This window comes from Pan troglodytes, chromosome 18 (genome assembly GCF_028858775.2).
Source record: "Pan troglodytes isolate AG18354 chromosome 18, NHGRI_mPanTro3-v2.0_pri, whole genome shotgun sequence".
NCBI classification, from domain to species: domain Eukaryota; kingdom Metazoa; phylum Chordata; class Mammalia; order Primates; family Hominidae; genus Pan; species Pan troglodytes.
This window is the reverse complement of record NC_072416.2, coordinates 64,875,220-64,888,177: the sequence shown is the minus strand read 5'-3', so window position 1 is coordinate 64,888,177 and position 12,958 is coordinate 64,875,220. Positions and strand designations below refer to the sequence as shown.

The following is a 12,958-nucleotide window of genomic DNA, read 5'->3' as shown; positions in this document are numbered from 1 at the left end:
AGCTTCAGGGGGATCAGATCTTCACAACCATCCCACCTCCTGAGGGCCGCCCCATAGAAGGGACTTGCTCTGGGGCCCACAGCCTGCACTGGAGGGAAGACTGTGACCCTTGCCTGGGCACAGACTCCGCAGGCTGTGGCTGCTAGCAGGCCCACAGCCCTGCCTGGATCAATCCAAGGGCCACCACTGGCTGCCCAGGGAGGGCCCCTCTGGGGTCCTGGGAGCAAGTAGAGCTCATCTTGTCTTGGGTGTCCCAAATGTCCCCAGCATCACTTCCAGGGGAAAATCTTGTCCTGAATGAGGACTTAGGACCCAGTCCTGGGTCCCTTGAGGCCAGGTGTGCTGGGATCCAGCTGGGACATCCCATTTGGATATAATAGGGTCAAATCCGGGGCTGTAATTATAACATAAGGAGGCCACTTTCAGCTTTAAAATAGTTTTAAATTTAAAAAGTGAATTAAGGGAAAGGACTTAGGGAGTGAGGATTCTTGGCAGTCTCGGGGTAATTATTATAAAACCAGCTCCCATTTTCCAAGTCCTCTGCAGCGCTGGGCCTGTGTTGCCACCATCCCTGGGAGGGGCTGGACAGGGTCCCTGGCACAGTTAGCAGCATTGGGGCTATTATGCCACCTCCAGATGGCCACCATCATACCCATCCCACCCTCCTTTGAGCCCAGTTGCTCTAGTACAGAGTAGAAGAGTTACTGGACAGATCCTGGTTCAAATCCTGCTCTGTGACCTGCCTACCTAACCTCCCTGAGCCTCATCATCCTCATCTGTAAAATGGGGTAACAGCAGTTCTTGGATCACAGGGAGAGCTGGACGTCTGCCTCAGGCCCTTTACCTGCTTTAACAGGAACATTACTGGCGTTGCTTCCCTGTTACCACAGCTGCGTGCCTCCAAGCTGAGCAAATGTTGTCCTCCAGACACCTCTCTCCCCCTCCTCACCATCTCCTCAAAAGTGGAGGGAGAAAATGGCCCCTACCTAGATCAGGCCAGGGGCGCCTGCAGGGTAACTCTCTATTTGGCCTGCTCCTCCTGTACACCCCACTCCTCCCCACTCCGGAGACAGGTTTGCCCTAAGCATGGGAGTGGGAGGGGGGTCCATAGAGCAAGCCTCTCCCTTCCCCAGATCACTGAGGTCAAAGTTAATCTAAGACCCAAAAGTGCCCTGTGGCCTGGGAGTTCCCTTCTGGTATAGTGACATTGACAGGAGCTGTGGTCAAAGTGAGCTGATGACATGCACCACCAGCCCCTCCTGGCCCTGCAGTGGGGCCTCCTTCCCAAGGGTGTTCGGACATTCTGTCTCCCCACAGCCCCCTCCACTGTCCCTTTCTCCCCCTTCACAACTAAACTTATACATGTGAGGTCCCAGTTTCTCACCTCCCCTCACTCCTCAGCACCCCCAGTGTCTGTCTCCTGCTCCTGCTGCTGTCTCATCTGGGTCACAATCATCACTTGGTCTCTAAGCCCAACTGTGAACTTGCCCTTGGGCACTTTTTTGGACTTGGACTAGGGACTAGGGTGAGGATGCACATTTAAAAAAAAGCACTCTAGGGCCAGGCACGGTGGCTCACACCTGTAATCCCAGCACTTTAGGAGGCCCAGGTGGGTGGATTACTTGGGGTCAGGAGTTCGAGACCAGCCTGACCAACATGGTGAAACCCCATCTCTACTAAAAATACAAAAATTGGCCGGGCATGGTGGTGTGCACCTGTAATCCCAGCTACTTGGGAGGCTGAGGCAGGAGAATTGCTTGAACCTGGGAGGCGGAGGTTGCAGTGAGCTGAGATCATGCCACTCACTTCAGCCTGGGCTACAGAGCAAGACTCCGTCTCAAAAATAAATAAATAAATAAATAAATAAATAAATAAATAAAATTAAAAAACCCCCTCTTGGAGTTGTGCGTGTGCAGGGCCTGGGCCTGAAGGCACATGCCCCCTTAGATTTTCCTTCCAGGACCCCACAATGCTGCGTGTCCAATGTGGCCAGCTCCCTGTAGGGTTCCCAGAGCAAATGAACGCTCCACTTTCTGCTCAGGGATATGCCCTGGTCTCCTCTCTATCCTGAACAGCCAAACACTGTCTTTTGGGCACCACCTCCTAAATCTCTCTCATCCAGCCCTCTGTCTTCCACCTCCCTCCACCCTGTCCCCTCCCGCCTGGACACAGGCCACCCCTTGCTCCCTGCCACCATTCCTGCCTGCCCATCCGCATTCCTCAGGGATGTTCCCCATTTGCAGGCCTGGCCCTGCCCCTCCTCTACTATAAGCCCTTGGTAGCTCCCCGTCAGCCTGGGGAGGGGGTCCCAGGTTTCCCCCAGGGCTCTAGCCCCTTTGAGCCTTTTGAGCCCCACAACTACACTGGGCTCTCTCTCACCTCTGAGCCTGCACACTTGTCCTTCCCTTGGCCTCAAACATGCTGTTCCCTTCTATCTGATTTGGAATACTGGTTGGAATTTCATTTCTTCCTTTCTTTCTGTTTGAGAGGGCCTTGCTCTGTCGCCCAGCCTGGGGTACAGTGGTGCGACCTCAGCTCACTGCAACCTCTGCCTCCTGGGTTCAAGCGATTCTCCTGCCTCAGGCTCCTGAGCAGCTGGGATTACAGGTGCACACCACTATCACCCAGCTAATTTTTGTAATTTTAGTAGAGACGGGGTTTCAGCAGTTGGCCAGGCTGGTCTCGAACTCCTGAGCTCAAGTGATCCATCTGCTTTGGCCTCCCAAAGTGCTGGGACTGTAAGCGTGAGCCACCACGCCTGACCAGAATTTCATTTCTTTGCTGAGTGACATGGTCTTCCCCTCTCGTCTGCTCCCATAGCCCCTTCCCTGCCCTTTGTGTAACCCTCACCTGCTCACCACTCATATCCCTCCCAACGCATAGTGCTTAACTCACCACCATTGCTCTCCAAAGCCTAGGATGGTACTAGAGACAGCACAAGCACTCAATTGGTATTTGTTGCATGGATACATGAATTTATTAATTCAACAGGGATGGACTGTCATGTAGGTGGCTTTGGTGACTGGGTGGGGACAAGGGGAGATACTGTATAAGCTATAGCCAGGGCCTGCCCGTGGCAGCAGGTGGCTGGAGGGAGAAGGCCACGTCACCTCCAGCATGCTGGGTGCTGATTTTAATGGCCTGGCAGTGAGGTGCGTGCATGGCAGAGCCTGCAGAAGAGGTAATGCCGAGAGGGCAGCTCTGCCCACCTCTAATTATTGCTTGAGTCTCTCTGGTAGTGTCAGCTGCCCGCCCTAGGGAGCTCAGTCTCCTCCATCACAGTGTGCGCTCGGGGTGGGGCTGCTGCCACTGCCAGTGGGGAAGACCAGAGGAGGTTCCCGGGGTCTTTGGGTCTTGGAGAGCAGAGGCAGCCCCAGGCTTGGACCCTGCTTAGCTCCTGTCCTTCCTGTCCCCAGGGCAGCTGAAGGGTGCCCCAGACTCAAGGGTCCCATCCAGAAGCCTCCAGGGTGACCAAGGAGCAAACTGGCTGAAGGAGGGTCCCCAGCACCCCCCAGGGAGGAAGCCTCAGATGGTTTGGTGTCTGCTGACATGGAAGCCCTTGGGAAGATGGTGCCCTAGTGGCCGGCTAGGCAGATGGGCAGCTCAGGCCCGGAAGGAGGCCTTCACCACGCGGCCCTTCAGTGGCTGTGGTGGCCGGAAGTTGTTCACCATGTGGATCCTCTCATCGTCCTCCGAGGTAAAAAGCAGGCTCCGGAACTTCCCCATCTTGAGGAAGCAGAAGGAATGCTCAGGGCAGATTGGGGGTGCTGTGGTCCTCTATGACCCCAGATGCATCATCTGGCATACCTGCCCAGCCAGCTCTATCCCTCCCTCCTCCTTCCCTTAGGGTCTGTCCCTACTCTTCCCCACTCATTTTTCTCTGCAGGACCCTCATTTATTTACTCACTAAAGGGTCTGGGCTCTGCTTTACCTAGTTCTAGTTCCAAGCCCATTTAGCTAAGACTTATCAGCAAATGTAGCATTCAGATTCCAACACAGTAGCGGGGGTGGGGGTCCCAGGATCCACGTATCCCCCCTCCCAGCCAGTGTCTAGGTTCTGGTGATTAACAATCAAGCTAACTCCCAACCAAGAATCTATACATTTATTAGTAAAAAATGGGGAGGAACCTTGAAGGTGGGATCACAGGCTGTGGGGTGCTAGTTGGAGAGTCACACTGCCTGGGGTGAGCCCTGAGTGCCATGTCCCTCCATCTGGTCCTCTGAGAGGACTCACCTGCCTTTCAGAGATGCAGATGGGCTCCCGGAGCACAATCCAGGTGACACTCTCACTGAGTGGGGGAGTCGTCAGAGAGCCCGGGTAGGTCCAGTAGTGCCGGCTGGCAGGCAGGAGGCACTTGGGGTTGAAGCAGCTGAACTGGGCTTTGGTGCCCTGGAACAAGGTGGAGGAACCCAGGAATCAGCACAGACCTCCCCCTGGGACCAAACCAGCAACTTCTCCACCCATCTCTTTCTTTCGTTTTTCTTTTCTTTTATTTTTTCTTTTCTTTTCTTTCTTTCTTCATTCCTTCCTTCCTTTCCCTTCCTTCCTTCCTTCCTTCCCCCCTCTCTTTCTTTCTTTCTTTCTTTTTATTTTTCTTTTTTTTTGAGGTGGAGTCTCACTCTGTCACCCAGGCTGGAGTGCAGTGGCACGATCTCGGCTCACGGCAACCTCTGCCTCTTGGGTTCAAGCAATTCTCCTCTCTCAGCCTCCCAAGTAGCTGAGATTGTAGGCATGCACCACCATACCTGGCTAATTTTTGTATGTTTAGTAGAGACAGGGTTTCACCATGTTAGCCAGGCTGGTCTTGAACTCCTGACTTCAAGTGATCCGCCTGCCTCGGCCTCCCAAAGTGCTGGGATTACAGGCATGAGCCACCATGCCCGGCATTCTCCACCCATTTCTATCAGCAGGATTTAGGCCTCTCTGTGTCCACTGATGCAAATTGTGAGCAAATGTCTGTGATCCCAGATGCCATCTTCCAGCCTGAGCCGGGCCCTCTCCATCCGTTTGCTTGTATGTAAAAGCTGTGGCTCCTGGAGGTATTTGGCCACGATCTTCCCTCCCTTGCCTTCAGCTGCCCTCAATGACATTGCCTATTAGACCACCATTAATGTGACAAGCATCTTATCAATTTTATACCTAGCCGGGCTTCATGCTGGACACCCAAGGGGGCTGCTGACCCCGATGAGGAATCAGGTGCAGGGCCCTGCTGATGCTGACCCTCCTCCTTGGTCTCAGCAAGGGTTTACTCCCAGAATGAAGGACTGGAAGGGCCCAACTTGTGAGCCAGCCTCTTCCTCTCTCCCCATCGGGCTGCTCGGGTCAGGGGCATGGACTTTACCTTGAACCGGACCATGTAGAGCGCATCTGTCAGACGATTCATGCTGGGGTGCTCGTCTCCTGTCTGTCAGGGAGAGGGCAGTGTGAGCCCAGAACCCACTGTGTTCTAGAACTAGGGGCAGTGCCAGGCCTCCCATGCCCCTCCAGGCCCCAGGAAACCACCACTCACCTCCAAGAAAACACCAACCACAGCCAGGCCATCAGGTGCTGAGGCCGCCTCCCCAAAAGTGCTGTACTTCTTGGCATTCCAGTGAACCAGATGCAGCTATGGGGCAACAACAGGCCAATGCTTCGTGCCTCCCAGAGGCAATGGGAACTCTGAGCCAGGCTCCCCTCACTCCCACCAGACCCCTGGCCTCTTTGCAGGAAGGGGAAGCTGTCAAGCCTCCAAGGATTAGGATTCTGGGGGGTCCAGGGGAGCCCCAGAGGGTCACAGGTAGCATCCACCCAACTCTGGGCCCAATTCTTTTCTGGGCTCCGGGGGACCCAAAGAGGAATCTGGCCCAAGCCCTGCCTTGCAGGGAACGAGCTGTGAAATCGATCATGAACATCCAGCGTGACACCTCCTTGAGGAGGTGGTGCCTACAGCTGAGTCCAGAGAATAAGCAGGGGGTTATCAGAGGGAAGCCTTGGGGAAAGGCATTCCAGGTAGAGAGAACAGCACAGGCAAAGCTTGGTGGTATGAAGGAGCCAGGTGTGGACAGGGGATTCGTCACATGCAGCTCAGTGTATGAAGAGGTGAGGGGAAGGATGAGGCCAGGCAAGATCAGTTCATGCACAGTCTTGAATACTGGGCTCAACCCTTGAAGGGCTGTCAGCAAGGCTGCAGTGGGACTGGGTAGCCTTTCAGAAAACTCCAGGACGCACAGACCAGGAAGGATAGCAGTGGACAGGGTCAGATGGAAGACCCTGTGCTGGGGGTGGGTAGAAAATATCTCTCCCAAAGGCCCCGGGTGCTCCTCTTCCCCCTCTCCAAGGCCCGACCCCAGGCATCCTCAAGCCCCTGACTACCCAGGCCTGCGTTCCTTCCCATGTAGCAGAGGGATTCAAGTGGAGGAGGGCCCGTACCTCGCTGGGGAAGGACTTGCCGTCCACCGTGTGCTCAGAACCCACATCGTGCTTCTTGCCCCAGTGGAAGTGAAACTGCTTGAGGCGGTAGGGCCCTTCCAGGGGGCCCCCAGTCACCACTGTGGGTAGAAGTGGGGCGAGTGGCAATGAGTAGGAGAGGACCGACAGCCCAGTGCCAGGACCAGGGCAGCAGCCCAGGAAAGGGACATTTTTTTTTTTTTGAGTCAGGGTCTCGCTCTGTTGCCCAGGCTGGAGTGCCATGGTGCAAACATGGCTTATGATAGCCTCAACCTCCTGGCCTCAAGCCATCCTCCTGTCTTGGCCCCCCGAGTAGCTGGGACTATAGGCATGTGGCACCACACCTAGCTAATTTGTTTATTTTTTGTAGAGATGGGGTCTCTCTATGTTGGCCAGGCTGGTCTTGAACTCATGGGCTCAAGCAATCCTCCTGCCTTGGCCTCCCAAAATGCTGGGATTACAGGCATGAGCCACTGTGCCAGCTGAGATACATTTTTCCTTTTTTTTTTTTTTTTTTTTGAGATGGAGTCTCGCTCTGTCACCGAGGCTGGAGTACAGTGGTGGCACAATCTCAGCTCACTGCAACCTCTACCTCCCAGGTTCAAGCATTTCTCCTGCCTCAGCCTCCCAAGTAGCTGGGATTACAGGCACCTGCCACCACATCCAGCTAATTTTTTGTATTTTTAGTAGAAAGGGAGTTTCACCATGTTGGCCAGGCTGGCCTCGAACTCCCAACCTTAGGTGATCTGCCCACCTCGGCCTTCCAAAGTGTGGGATACATTTTTCATTTGGAAAATTCACTGGGCTGACTGGGCTTGGGTTGGTCCCCACTGCCCCCTAGACCCCTGTCCCTTGAGCTGGGCCAGGGCAGAAATCCTGACAGCCGGCAGGTGGCAGAAGGGTCTGGGACTGACAGAGGACAGCTCTCTATCTAGCTGTCCTCCCCGCTCCTGCCCGATTTCCCATGGAGGGTGGGACCCTGCCTCCCAGGACCCCCATTACCGCTAACAGTTAGGCCTCCCATGTCTGAAACCCTGATCCAGAGCTAGGTTGAAGAGACTATTTTGTTTAGTCTGCATAGTAGCCCATGAGGGACAGAACTTATTATTATCCATATTCTATAAAGGGAGAAGCTGAGGCACAGTGATGATGAGGCATTTGCTCAAGGTCACACAGCAAGGCACTGAACTAGGGTATGAACTAGTATCTCTTATGTCCAAAGCCCAAGCCACTAATCACCAGGCAACACTGCCTCCCTAGAACCTTGAAACTTCTTTAAACTTTGTGCTTTTCCAGAAGAGGAGGGTAGCTCCTGAGGGTCTCTACCTTCCTGGACAGGCCCAGGTGCCTCCAGTGCCGCCTCCCCCAGAAATGGCCTCTTCTGAGGGCCCCACTTGTGCTGGCTTTGTAACTTTCTTGCCTTGATATCCGGTGAGCTGGGGCCATGCACGAGGCCTCCTGGGACTGATAGAATTTCCAGCTGAAAGGGATCTGGAGGTGGAGGGAGCCCCAGCTAGGCTTGAATGTGAGCTCCTGGATCAGATAACACCCCAGGCTCAGAGTTCCCCTGGTCCCTTCCATGATGGGTGACCAGGGTAGGGCTTTGGCCCTGTGGCCTCCTCAAGCAGGAGGACAGGACAGTCCAGAAGTCCCTCTTTCTTGCCCGGTCTTATCAAAGAGGCAAGACCTGGGCACTGGCTAGGAGTCTGGGAGTAGTAGCTGTGGGCGGGGCCCTAATCAGGCTGCCCCATCCCTGGAAGCAGGAGCGGCTGAGCCTGCAGGCTAAGCAATTGGATAGGTCTGCAGATGCCACCCTCCAAGCATGCCTCACCTGGGACCCCATAGTGTGGGCTCCTGGAGAGGGAGCTCCCTCCGTAACACCCCTTGACCTTGGACCCCTTAGCCTCCTCCCCCAGTTCACACACAGAATGTGCTGCCATTCACGGGGCACTCAATGTGTGTTTGGCACTCTGCTGGCATCAACCCTTCTGACCTCTGGAGTGACCCACAGTGGGTGAGTGGCAGAGCCCCACCATCTCACTCCTCTTTTCACTGGCTTCCTGCGCCCTCCGGCCTGGGCATTCTGGGTGGGGGAGGGAGCCCCAGCCAGGCCTGAAGGCAACACCCCAGATCAGTAATCCAAAGGCATGTCCCCCTGTGTCTTCTCCCACCCCAGTGGCCTTCACTGAGCTACTGATTTCTTAGTTGAGCCCCCAGTGCCCTCTGAAGGCTGTTAGAAGGGACAGTCATATGAAAACTGTTCCTTGCCAAACTATCATCTAGGGTCAGCTAGAGCCCCATGCCCCCTCCCCAAAGCTCTGAGTAAGAGGCTTTTCTTAGAATTCAGTACCAGGAAATAAATGCTTTGTCTCTCTCCTGAGGATCTGCTAGACTCCCTTTCTTTTGCAGCAAAAACTATAATCAATCCTCTTTCTGTTTTTTCCTAGCCTACCAGGGAACTCAGAACTAAGTAAGATCACTCTTCTCATGAAAGGTCTGGCTTCCTTCATCCTCTTTGCCTTTTAATTTTCCATTTGAAACTTAAGTTCCTTTGAGGGCTTTTATTGTATTTGTGGGGAGGGGAGAAGGAGGAGGAAGGAACCAGTTATTAATACTTCCTTACACAAGAAACTCTAGTAGGTTTCTTCCTCGCCCCATTCCACCACTCTACCCAGTCATAAGGCCCAGTCATAAGGACGAAAATCCCTTCAATGAACAGCACTCCTGCCTAGGAATTTATCATGAAAGAACCTGGACTCTAATCCCAGGGCAAAGAGGCCTTGGAAGGAGCTGCCACGAATTCCCACTGGCCTCTTACTGGCCCAAGATGGTTGGACCTTGAAGTCATAGGTGAACTGGAGAGAGAGGGAGAGACCTTCAGGCTGGACCAGGCTGCTTCTGGCCCTCCCCAGCTCATCAAGCCTCTATTTGCCCATCTGAGAGATGGGTTATTGAGAAGAATAAATGAGCGGCTTGTGACTTTAGCAGGGGGTTTGGCGCATGTAAATTTTAGCTCCCTTCTCTCTCCCTGCTGGGCTTGGCCAGATCACACAGGGAGGAAGGCTTGGCAGGTCAGTGATGGGGCAGAGAGTGAAAACAAACCTGATCTGTAGCACCACAAGGAAGGGAAGGAAGGGAAGGAAAGAAATTAGCATTTCCTGAGCATCTGCTGTGTGCCAGATCTATCGACCTTACTGGGTTTTTTCATTTTTCCCCTCTATGACCTAAGAGGGTAGGTCTTATTGCTCTCACTTTATACATAAGGAGACTGAAGATCAGCCCAAGGCTTCACAGCTGGTGAGAGGAGGAACCTTTCTTACCCACCATAGCATGCTTCCTGAGACTGCCCAACACAAGGTTAGGACCCTAAGGGGCCAGGGGCCAGGTGCCAGGCTTTGGCAGGGGCCACTTACCGGTTCGGTCATCGCTGTCATTGAAGTCTACCTGGACAGAGTGGCCATTGTTGGTGATGCTGAGGGACATGCAGGCCTCATAGGAAAGCTCCAGTGGTTGCAGGCTGGGAGAGTACACAGCCTGGCTGGAGATGATATTGATGGGTGATTGGCGATCTCCCTGGGCAATGGGATACAGCTTGTGCCAATGCGAGGGGCCTGCAGGTGGGGAGGAGGGCAAGGACTCAGGCCAGCCAGGATCTCTGGGCTTCAGGCCGAGGACACCCATAGGGGAATGGTCTCTTCAGCATCCTTTCAGAGGTGAGCCCCTGCATTGGAGCTGCACAGCTTGGAGTTCCAATCCCAGCTTTGCCATTTCCCCTTTCAGCCTCCGTTTCTTTGTCTGTGAAATGGTCTCGCTAAAACTTACCTTCCAGTGCTGATAGGAGGCCCAGAGAGGTACTGTACGGAAGGGAACATAACAGCTACAGGCTCGGGGTGGCTCAGAGTAATAAGTCTCCCCAACAGGGAGACCTCCAGACATCTGAAGTCTCTGACCTGACCCCATCAGTATCTCACCTCTTTCTGCGCCTTGGGCAATTTGGTGTTGGTGTTTGTGATAAATAACAACAAAAACTCACATCAACCTAGCTTTGACTCTGTGACATGTATTTGCCTCTCACAACCACCTTGTGAAATAGGAACCAGCAAGATCCCCATTTCACAGATGAGGGAACTGAGGGCCACTCACACATGTGTGCATGCATATGTACTAATATAAATACAGCATGTGCATGCACTGCCCCCAGCTGCCCTCCCCACGTGTGTGCCTGCAAGTCCATAGAGATCTTCCTATGAACACATTAATCTTTCTATGATCTTCCATTGTGCACACAGAGCAGCCAGGCCCAGAACATTCATGTGTACAAACACACACACAGCCCTGCAGACTACATCTGACACACACATATGCTCCCTCACACACAAACCCCTCTGTTGGAGACCCAAGTTTGCATAAAGGACCACAGCAAAACACATGCCCATGCACACACACACACACACACACACACCTGCATACACACCCACAGGCGCCCACCACCTGCCTCCCAGAGGATCCATCTGCAGCCGAAAGGCTCAGCATCTCCCTGGGGAACATCCTGAGATGCAGCCTATTTTTAGAGCTACTGCCGGCTGGTGCTTCTCCCCCTTTTTGGCTTCTTAAGTTTTCCTGAGAAAACAGCAGCAGGTGCCGACAGAGCCGTGTCCCCAATGGATGACTCAGAATCGTGGCCCGGCCCCTCTGGGTTATTTTTGAAGCCCTGTGAACACTGCTGCATGCCGGCACCTCTGTCCTCTGTCCTTCCCTTCCTCGACTGGACAATCCAGCTCTGCCTGGGTGATGGGGTGGCTGCCTTGGGGGAGCAGGCCCATGGAGCAGGCTACACAGGACACTGGGTGCTCAGAGCTGGTGGGCATGACTAGCAAGAAGGGCTGGAGGCAGGGGACTCTGGCTCTGGGGGAAGCACCCAAAAGGTGGCTCAGAGCAGGTGCTGGGAGAAGATGATCCCTATGGGTCCTGTCCATCTGCCCCATGTCTGCCTGTCTCTCCCTCTCTGCTTGTCTATATCATCTTTTTCTGAATGTCTCTTTCCAGCTCTTGCATACCCAGATCTGGGGGTTCTCTTCCAAAATATGCTCCTTTGTTCTTGGGGCCCCAGAGGGAGCCAAAGACTCCACAGCACCCTCCCTCTGGTCTACTGCAACTTTCTGGCTTCCCAGACTGTAGTCCCCCACCCAACCTCACAAAGTGACTGCCTCTCCGCAGAGGAGTGGGGCTGGGGGATGTTCCTCCCACCATTACTTTTTCTTCTCCGCACCCCACCTGTCTTGCACTGGTTCCCCAGGGAAATAGGGAACCCCTTACCCCACATCCCCACCCCTGCTTGGTAAGAAATGGCCCCAAAGGGAATTGACTGCCCCAGACCCACACTCCAGCCGTCTGGCTCTCACCTTCTGCCTCTTCTCCCTTTCTCTGAGTCCTAAGGAAACTGAGGCAGGATGAAGGAGCTCTCTTCCGCGTCAGCCCAGGAGGCTGGTGTGGGCCACGGGCTCCCACGACTCACACCCGGACGTGCGCAAACACCCTGCTCGGTGTAGACACCCAGACACATGCTTGCGCCCCCAAGTGCCCCCTTCCCTCACGTACCAGCCGAGAAGGCAGCTCGGCCACTTCTGCGGGGAAATTCTCTCCGGGGGACACTGCGCCCTTGCCACGCGGAGCCCCGCTCCCCCGAGGTCCCCGCTCACTTGCCGTGCGCGCTCCCCGCAGACACCCGCGCACAGCGCTCCGCGGCGCCCGCCCCCCGCTGCCCTGGGCCACCCCCACGCGCTGCGCACGCCCGGGGCGAGTGAGTGAGAGTCTGGGCCTGGGTCTGAGCGGGCTGGGCAATCAGGGGCTTCGCGGAGGAGGCGGCAGGACACAGCCGCCAGGTCGCTTGCTGGCGGCGGGGCCACCCGGGGCGCAGCGCGGACTTTGCGTCTGGCGCGGGGGACCAAGGCTTGGGCCAAGTTCGGGGGCCGGGATGGGAAGAGGGGTCCCGGCCCAGCCTGGAGGGTGGGAGCTTTCCGGTCTGGGAAACCAGCTGGGCAAGAGGGTTGGGGCGAGTGCAGTTGGGTCGGGGGTCCGAGCCAGGGGCGGTGGGGGAGGTCTGCGCCTACCGTCGTCCTGGCCGTAGCCCCAGCCGTGGTGGCCGGTCATGCCGCTGCCGTCCCCGCAGCCGTGCACCTGCCCGGTCGGCTCGGTCCGCTCGTTCGGGCTGCGGCTCCGGCCCCGCTCGCTACCGCGGAGCAGCCTCTTAAAGCAGCGGCTGGCGGGAGGAGCAGTTCCCGGGGGACCCGCCCCCCACCCCCCAGCAGGGCCAGAGAGGCCGGCCTGCCCCGCCCTCGCCCGCCGGCGAGCCAGTTGAACCCCGAGCGGAGATTCAGGGCAGGAGGAAGTAACCCTCTCCCCCCAACTCCCACCCCTGCCCTGGCTGGGCGGCTCTCCCTCTTTTTCCCCCCAGCAACCTGTGCGGACTCTGGGACACTAGATGCCCGTGCCGCACATGGCGTCCCTTCCCTAGGCTTGCCCCAGACCTGC

The 12,958-nt window shown here is 55.6% G+C and overlaps 1 protein-coding gene and 1 long non-coding RNA gene across 5 annotated transcripts in view; one reads left to right on the top strand and one right to left on the bottom strand.

Moving 5' to 3' along the window:
• LOC107968873 (uncharacterized) overlaps positions 1-12,958 on the top strand; it is a 31,936-nt gene that overhangs the window by 16,309 nt on the left and 2,669 nt on the right. Inside the window, exon 1 of one of the 2 annotated variants that reach the window (XR_001710398.4) lies at positions 12,140-12,227. The exons of the other annotated variant lie outside the window; for it this stretch is intronic. This is a non-coding gene — a long non-coding RNA (uncharacterized LOC107968873). Of the gene's footprint in view, positions 1-12,139; positions 12,228-12,958 lie in introns of those variants that run through there. 2 annotated transcript variants of the gene reach the window in all.
• CA7 (carbonic anhydrase 7) lies at positions 2,547-12,697 on the bottom strand. 3 transcript variants are annotated; one of them, XM_001143159.6, is made up of 7 exons: positions 12,538-12,697; positions 9,841-10,038; positions 6,410-6,528; positions 5,511-5,606; positions 5,343-5,405; positions 4,235-4,390; positions 2,547-3,726 (listed from the first exon to the last, which is right to left on the bottom strand). In XM_001143159.6, exons 1-7 carry the CDS (start codon positions 12,575-12,577, stop codon positions 3,604-3,606), a joined length of 795 nt encoding a protein of 264 aa, XP_001143159.3. In that variant the 5' UTR covers positions 12,578-12,697; the 3' UTR covers positions 2,547-3,603. The 3 variants fall into 3 exon arrangements, with proteins under 3 accessions (XP_001143159.3, XP_009429228.2, XP_003315193.2); XM_009430953.4 differs by lacking the exon at positions 12,538-12,697 and adding an exon at positions 12,026-12,109 and having other exon boundaries at positions 2,954-3,726; XM_003315145.5 differs by lacking the exon at positions 12,538-12,697 and adding an exon at positions 11,830-11,913 and having other exon boundaries at positions 2,954-3,726.

What these genes read in the sequence shown, in the direction of transcription:
- CA7 (XM_001143159.6), bottom strand. Translation starts at nt 12,577, where the DNA reads ATGACCGGCCACCACGGCTGGGGCTACGGCCAGGACGACG. An exon ending in GCAAGTCCTTCCCCAGCGAG is followed by an intron (nt 5,607 to 6,409) that starts GTACGGGCCCTC and finishes GTTGCCCCATAG; the next exon opens with CTGCATCTGGTTCACTGGAA. An exon ending in TGGTTGGTGTTTTCTTGGAG is followed by an intron (nt 5,406 to 5,510) that starts GTGAGTGGTGGT and finishes TCTCCCTGACAG; the next exon opens with ACAGGAGACGAGCACCCCAG.